Consider the following 8,668-nt stretch of genomic DNA (forward strand, 5'->3'; position numbering starts at 1 on the left):
TTGAAGTCTCAAATGAGCATAATTAAATTTGAAATCTGAAACCCACTTCCGAATGTAAATGTTGATTCTACGTTTACCGGTTCTTGCTTCAAATAAACAGTGATAATTTACTTCGTGTTGACCCTTTTCTCAATAACAAGTGCGCGAAAATTATGCAGCATGTACAACGTCTCGTCATTTGCATAGAAAGCCTGGGTGTATTGAGCGTTGTATTAACAGGCACACTATTTATAGATTTGATGAAATATTGCCACTGAACATGTGTAAATCGCTTGACTTGTGTGAAATATTGCCACTGAACATGCGTAAATCGCTTGACGTGTAGTCACTTATGCCGAAATTTAATTGATACTTTAGAAAAATGGCAATGTTTGTTGTAAAAGAAATTATTGAGCACTTTCATCGTCAATATTTACCAGAAAAGGCTTTTAAAAATGGGATTTTCGGGTAATGAATAGAAAGAAACTTGAAAAGGAGTAAGTTTGTAGTAATATAGCAAGGCCCTCAATCTATCAAATCTGCCGCCGAATTTCCGAATTCTCGTTTTTGGACGGACGGACAGACACCATACACATGCATGCCAAATATCAAGTTGCTATCTTCAATAGTGAAAACGTTATGGCCAATGTTTTTGGACGGACAGACAGATGCCATATATTAGACATTTGACCTTAAAGGATGACCTTGACCTTCACCTTTCACCATTCAAAAGGTGCAGCTCCGTAAGATGCACATGCATGCCAAATATCAAGTTGCTATCTTCAATATTGAAAAAGTGATGGCCAATGTTAAAGTTTTTGGACGGACAGATGCCATATATTTGACATTTGACCTTGAAGGATGACCTTCACCTTCACCTTTCACCACTCAAAATGTTCAGCTCCATGAGATACACATGCATGCCAAATATCAAGTTGCTATCTTCAATAGTGAAAAAGCTATCGCCAATGTTAAAGTTTTTGGACGGACGGACAGACACCATATATTAGACATTTGACCTTGAAGGATGACCTTGACCTTCACCTTTCACCACTCATAATGTGCAGCTCTGTGAGATGCACATGCATGCCAAATATCAAGTTTCTATCTGCAATAATGCAAAAGTTATGGTCAACGCTAAAGTTTTTTCCCGACGGACAGACACACGGACTGGCGGACAGTTCAACTGCTAAATGTGTTATGCACAGAAAAAAACCCAGACACTTTCTAACATTTGAAAAACCCACTCTTTTTAAGACACAGAAAATAGCCCTTTATGAATTGTGTACATCATATGATGCATATATACTAATATTTTACATGATTTGGTTTTCTTTTGTATATGTGTACACAATGTTTCCAGACTATTTTCCATTTGTTTTTATCCAAAGGAGAGGGATAATAAACAGATTCTAACAAGACTACGGCATTCCGGAGTTAGATTGCTCCTATTTATTGTATGATAGTATTTTCCAATTGCTGTGAGGGATAATTAAATACCTTTTACATCAATAATCTGGAGCAATACAACCTCAGATATGTTATAGTCCATATGTATTTAAATATAGCAGAATATCTCTTATTCTAGTGATCAATGACTTCCAGTTGCCTACCTTCTTCAATTCTTATGAAAGGTGAACATATTTCATGTAATCAACATTGTGTTTATAATAAGGACCAAAATTACCTCAATTCCATCCAAAAAAGTAAGTATATTTGGATGCCGCAAAGTCTTGATTCTTTTGAAGGACGAACGAGCTAATGCCGCCTGAAACAAATATAAGAATAAATTGTGCTATAAAACTAGGACATTTGGTAAATGAGCTTGCTTTTGTTTTCATTTCAACCAAATTATACATTCAAAATAAGGTTCATTAAATAGCCATTTATGTAAAAGAACAGATAGTAAAAACTTGTTATTTCGCGGTCCTTAGGATTTTATATAAAATAGTTTTAAATAGAAAACAAGATATGGCTCCGGACGGACTGATAGACGGACGGACGCCAAAACAATATCCCTCCACCTATGGCGGGGGATAAAAACAAACTCAAGCAACTAATTACAGACAAACCACCAGTGTTTGACGCTAACAATTTTGAGTAATGAGTTCTTTGGACTCCCTTCTTCTGAAATTTAGCAGTCCGATCATACTTCATGTAGTCAAAAAATTATGACGCTTTATATACTCTTTTTTTTCTTTTTTTTTGGGGGGGGGGGGGGGGGGGTAATAACACATGTTAACCATAAATTGATAAATAGTCTTTCATGTTTGGTTTAAGATCGAAGGTCTAAGTGACTGCTGTTCAATATTTGTTGTCATTTGTTATTTTAGATTGCAAAACTATTAAACAAATGCTATTAATATTTAAGTTAATTATTGTAAGTTTAAAAAATATAATTTTTATAATGCATTTATATGTATGCTTGCTTGTTGATCCTCCGGATTGGTCATTACAGCCCATTACTTTATACATTTTCCCCATCATTTTTAACATAATAGAACAAAGCCAACAAACTGCAACAAAGCCCCTGACATTATCAATTGCTAGTGGCATGGGGTTATTTACGCACAACTAATTCACAGTCGTTCCTATCTTCAGTGCATTGGGACCGTTAAACATGCATTGTGTAAACAATTATGGGTATTGTGCTGATTGTTAATAATGATCAGACACAGTTTAGCGAAAGCTATACTTTAAGCATCTGAGTATCTGAGAAAAAAACAACGACCAAGATCAGGTTGATTAAGAGTTCGAGAGTTTCCACTATCACTACTCTCAAGCACTGCGACAAGAAACCAAAATAAACAAGATGTGTTTGTGAAACACAATGTCCCCCTATATGATGTTTGACATTGTAGGATGACCTTGACCTTGTGAAGGATGACCTTGACCTTTCACCACTCAAAATGTGCAGCTCCATGAGATACACATGCATGCCAAATATCAAGTTGCTATCTTCAATATTGCAAAAGTATTCATAAAATAAGCGATTTGGGCCACATATATTTGACCTCTGACCTTGAAGGATGACCTTGACCTTTCACCACTCAAAATGAGCAGCTCCATGAGATGCACATGCATGCCTAATATCAAGTTGCTATCTTCAATATTGCAAAAGTATTCATAAAATGAGCGATTTTGGTCACATATAATTGACCTCTGACCTTGAAGGATGACCTTGACCTTTCACCACTCAAAATGTGCAGCTTCATGAGATACACATGCATGCCAAATATGAAGTTGCTATCTTCAATATAGCAAAAGTTATTGCAAAATGTTAAAGTTGGCGCAAACAGACAGACAGACCAACAGACAGACAGGGCAAAAACAATATGTCCCCCACTACTATAGTGGGGGACATAAAAAAACAACGTGCTCTGTAGTAAAAAGATATTTAATAATTAAAATGTGCATGTAGTTATATTACCATAATGAAGGTTTGTAAACACATAGTCATAATAAAAGAGATTTTTCGATCAGTTATTACTTATTTCCGTAATCCTAGAAAACACAACTTGTGTCTGGTGAAAAATCTTCTCTTGCAATATGGCACTCTATTCACACATACCCATTTTCATCAGTCTAGATAAAGTATTTTTTAATTATCACAGGATCCAGATTTTCTGACAGTTTTCAATTATTTCTGACAATCTGTAACTGAAGATACCTTCTTTATTGTCTGGCAAAAAAACTCAACAAACATATGACCATCTATCCACATACCACGTTTCATCAACCTAGCTTAGGTACTTGTTTAGTTATGGCAGGATTCCAATTGACAGAACGGGATAAAACCTATAGTCCCCCCAGGTGAAACTTGTAGTGAACTAATAACTTGCAATAATGGTCATAGACGTTTTATGCCACTACCATTTTGTGCCACAGATATTTGTGTTGAAAAGGTGTAGTCGTTTCGTCAAGGTAATTATATCTAGCCTGCCGGATAGGTGTGAATCATATTGGGAAACTTTCGCACCTTTGATTTTCATATCTGCGCTATGTGAAAACAACATTGTTGTATTTCAAGATTATTCAGCTTTAATGTAAGTAAGTAAGTAAGTAAGTAAATAAATATTTTATTAAAGTGACATGTGCAAACATATATAGAAATAACAACAGGCAATTACAAAAAGGCATGCACCCGGCCCAAACGGGCCTATAAGTCACATAATACATGATAAAACATTAAGCATGAAAACAGTAAGCGATTAAATGTATGTTTTGCACGCATTTCAAGCGATTTTAAGATTTTTTTTTTATATAATACATTTACAATATTGATAGTGAATACATACAAATATTAAAACATTTTTCAATACATTAATCATATTTGCTTAAAACTCAAAATAAAAGGAAAGGAAAATAAGTTAAGATTTATTAAAGAAAATTGAGTTGTCTATTAATTAGCCATTAAAGGCCCGTGGTGCTTTTGAATTGTTTGCAAGTCGATATGTATTATTGGAATGCCATTGACCGCAAATGCCGCTTGTTAATAGTTTGCAAGTCTCTAATATGGCATGAGCTTTCCAAAAGTAAATGACCAGCAACATTTTATTTTTTCTTTATTGAATTATTTGTGTTAATGTTAACGCTTTAAAATGCATTAACAATTATTTGTAATTGAAATACACACAGTCATACACATGATGCATAAATTTAAATAACAGCACTTCATTTTTAATATTTATTGAACATAATGCACTATGCACACTTATTATAAAATAATGATAACAGTTCCTTTTTATTCTTTATTATATATAATTATACTTGATGTGATGTAACACTGTTGTAATTAACTACATTATATACTTTTTTATATAGAGTAAATTAACGATTCAATAATATTCATAATGAAAAGTCACAAAAACTAAATTCCAATTAAATTGATCATCATTTTGATTTTGGGGCTGTAAATGATCAGTCTGGGCCTGAAAAGCTGCATGTTTAGAGGACTTCCTTGCAGGCAATCAGGCTTGGCGAAATTGGAAAAAATCTGCCAGTCATCTGGAAGGCATTCCAGAAAATTTGCCGGTCCGGAAAAAAATTTGTCGGACCGAAAAAAAACAACACAACTATGTACATTAACATAAATAATGATGATCATCCAACGAAATATGTAACAGGGCATCTAATTGGTCAAACTATATTTAACTGATCAACGATATCTATTTAGGCATTATAACAACGTAAACTAAAGTAAGGAGGAAGTATCGAAAATAAAATTGCGGTTAACGGACATTAACTTGTACAATTTTAAATGATAACTTGTTTGAGACCTATGACGAGTGCATGTTATAAAGATATCACTAGAACATTGTTTATATTTTATAAACAACCTTATTAAAGCCAAGCTTCATACAGAAATTCATATTTTAATGTCCTTATCAACTCAAAAAATATGTCAAAGCTACCAAGGTCTTTTTTGTTAGAACGCAGTTGCCGATTTTGCGACTGAGTTTGAAGTAGGTGTTGTGTTACCAGTTGGATTTGCTAATTGTACAGCAACAAACTTATTGCAAACATCAAAACAATGAGCGTTTTCATTTTCATGATGAAGTAAGCGATTTGCTCTTCGAATTTTTAACATTGAAATTTTTTAAAATTTGTTTGCATTCATTTCACATTTTGCCGGTCGCCAGGACCGATATTCTTGTTAAACCTACGGGACCAAATGGAAATCTGCCGGTCAGGACTGGCGGACCGGCAATTTGGCCAAGCCTGGGCAATTAATTATAATATTAGGAGGAACTGTGTATAGTACTATACATAATATCAGTGGGACAAACTGTCCAATCACTCCCTAGGCAAATATCAGTGGTAAGAAACGGTAGTTGCATGAAACCACCCTCACCACAATACAGGGTTCTCAATAAAAGCCGGCCGCTAGCCAAATCGGCCATTTTAAATCAGATTTTGGCCGCTTGAAAATCGCTTAGATTTGGAAAATCGGCAATTGACTTTTAGAAATGTGCGTGTCTTTTCTGTAATTTTGCTCCTATTTACTATTAAGCAAAGATGTCGCTTCATTATCTCCCTTAACGCATTACAACAACAACAATGAAAAGGCACATATTGGAATCAGTCAAAAAGCAGTAACATATTTTGATGTTCTGTTCATCACATGTTGAGTGAAAATTTTACAAAAGTAATAGAGCTTTTTCCATTTATCTTTTGTTCGTTAAAAAAGCTAAAATTCATAAAATGCAAACAAAAAATGCTCAAATTTAAGTGCCTGGTTGAACACTAAAATAGCCATAAAATGGCCCAAAATGCAGGAAATCAAGTGCTCAATTTTAAAATGTTCAGGGGGAGCATGCTCCCCGGACCCCCTAGAAGGCCTGTTGGTTTCACATTTGAGCCTGTTGGCTCAAAAGTTATTGAGAACCCTGCAATAATTAATTCTATTTATAACTGTAACCTTCATGCACAGTCTTAGTTTTCCTTGCCATTTTGAGTCTAATTGGGATTTTTTTGAATCGATAAAATGGAAATGTGAGCATTTTTTATCAATAAAATGGACCAAATTGGAATGTTTTTATCAACGAATATTGACACAATATACCTAGATACATCAGGCCTTTCCCTGGCCATTTTGGGAAAAAAATGCAATTCATGTTAAATTATCTGATTTGGGAAAAACTAACTTAATATAACTCTTTATAATAATTCAAAATCATATTAATTATAGTTATATACTTTATTAGTTGTTTATGAAATAAATTTGAGATATATATCAGGGCTCAACATTAACCGAAAAACCAACTTGCACTACCGGGCAATTACTTCCAAAATCTACTTGCACTGAACGTAAAGCAACTTGCCCAAACATGAAATATCACATCAACTGTAAACCTCATATTGTTTGATAAACCAAAATGATACACCACAAAACCTTTTTAATTTTTGAACATTTAACAAAATGATTACAGCAACTAAAGTCTAAATTAAATGCTCTTTGTTCTTTTTTGCACTTTTCTGGGCGGACAACTAGATTATAAAATAACTTGCCCAGACTCAACTTTTACTTGCCAGGGGCAATAGGACAACCATAAATGTTGAACCCTGTATATTTATCATAAGACAGTTATTTAAAAAAAAAAAAAAAAAAAAATTTTTTTTTTTTTTTTTTTTTTTTTTTGGAGGGGATTTTTTCTACAAAATGGGGGAAAAATATATACTCTTTTTTTAGGGGAATGGGGCCGAATATCGGCCCCGAAATTGCCATTAAAAAAAACACTGTACGTACACTATGCATGGATTTCTTTTACTGTTGTACTTCGGGATTTGTAGGGTATTTCAAAACTACCATTTGACTATTGACTCATCATTTGTACATGTCAACAAAACAGTAGCCAACTCTTATAAAAGGGACCTACAAGTCGGTTTGAATGTTATCTTTTTTAGTCCTAGGATAGCCCTGATATGATCACATTATGTTTATGCCTCACCTGGGTCTCACTACTGGCTTTGATATCAAATGCGAACACTGACACTGGATCCCCAGAACTCTGAAACATGTAATTACATTATAATTCACTATTCAGATAAATTACTTCGTTGTTCAGATAAATAACTTTGTTACAAAGATAATCATTTCTGTTTAATTTTATGCCAAGGCTTTAGACATGTGTGGAACTCTCATGAACGTTTCAGTAAATAAGATGGTCCAATGTTCAAGATCTACTTTCACAACTGTGGTACCCGATGTTTGTGCATTTAAAAGGCCCATAAAGGCTGTTAAATAGTTGCCAATTGATCATAATTCTGTATTCTGTCAAAACATTGGCATTAAATTTAATTAAAGTAACACGGACGCGTCATTTTTTCAAACTTTTCAAACTCCCCTATCCCCTCTGAAAAGTTGGTTGGAACGCCAAATTCAGACTACAAAAAACTCTTTGTGTCAACCTTGCATATTATAGGGTTTTTCAATAGCTCTTACAGCTAGTTGGTCCTTTTAAACTTTTTCAATTTTAATATCTCCACTCGTCACTCGATCTACCTTTTTCTTTCCTTGATGCAGCGTCCAAACAGACTTGTCCTCTAGTCCAGTAATCTTTTCTCCAATTACATACGCAAAGTCTTTTGCCGGATCTCGAGAAAATAGCGACCACATTGTTTCATTGCATTAAATATTAAAATAAATAACACAATTTATAGCAGTCGTCATATTTCTATGCGTGTCAAAATTTTTACGGAAGTTGATAACCGGAAACAACGTTTTGCTTTCCTTTATTTTCTATTATCACGTGCTTCTAATGGAAAGGTTATAAAACACTAAATATTAAAGGGCCTTTTCACGTTTCGGTTTATTGTTGACAAAATAAAAAAAAGTTTCAGATTCGCAAATAAATTTTCGTTGTAGTTATGATATTTGTTAGGAAACAGTAATACTGAACATTTACCATGCTCTAAAATATCAATTATATGCATCTTTACACGATTTAAAATTATAAAGCGTTGCAACGCGAAACGATTGAATAATTTGGAGAGTTTTGTTGTTGCTGTTATATTTTGTGATCCAACGAAAATTGCTTACATATTGTATACTATTCATTACTCATTGTGTGAGCGCAGATGGCTGATTGGTCTAAGCGATAGACTTTTTCTCCCGGGGTCATTGGCTCGAGCCCAGTTAAGGGTTACTTTTTTTCTTTATTTAATTTTATTCTTGTTTTTTTTACTG

General features: G+C 33.9%; 1 protein-coding gene across 2 annotated transcripts in view; it reads right to left on the reverse strand.

Moving 5' to 3' along the window:
- Nucleotides 1–8,203, reverse strand: part of LOC127875103 (N-terminal kinase-like protein) — a 40,761-nt gene extending 32,558 nt beyond the window's left edge. The window contains exons 1-3 of one of the 2 annotated variants that reach the window (XM_052419926.1): nt 7,985–8,203; nt 7,436–7,490; nt 1,667–1,752 (exon numbers count right to left, since the gene is read on the reverse strand). In XM_052419926.1, the coding sequence (XP_052275886.1) occupies nt 1,667–1,752; nt 7,436–7,490; nt 7,985–8,098 (255 nt within the window). In that variant the 5' untranslated portion in view covers nt 8,099–8,203. Of the gene's footprint in view, nt 1–1,666; nt 1,753–7,430; nt 7,491–7,984 lie in introns of both variants that reach the window. The other variant, XM_052419925.1, reaches the window with a different exon arrangement.
- Nucleotides 8,204–8,668: the final 465 nt, after the last annotated feature.

The sequence above is a fragment of the Dreissena polymorpha genome, chromosome 3 (genome assembly GCF_020536995.1).
Source record: "Dreissena polymorpha isolate Duluth1 chromosome 3, UMN_Dpol_1.0, whole genome shotgun sequence".
Classification (NCBI taxonomy): domain Eukaryota; kingdom Metazoa; phylum Mollusca; class Bivalvia; order Myida; family Dreissenidae; genus Dreissena; species Dreissena polymorpha.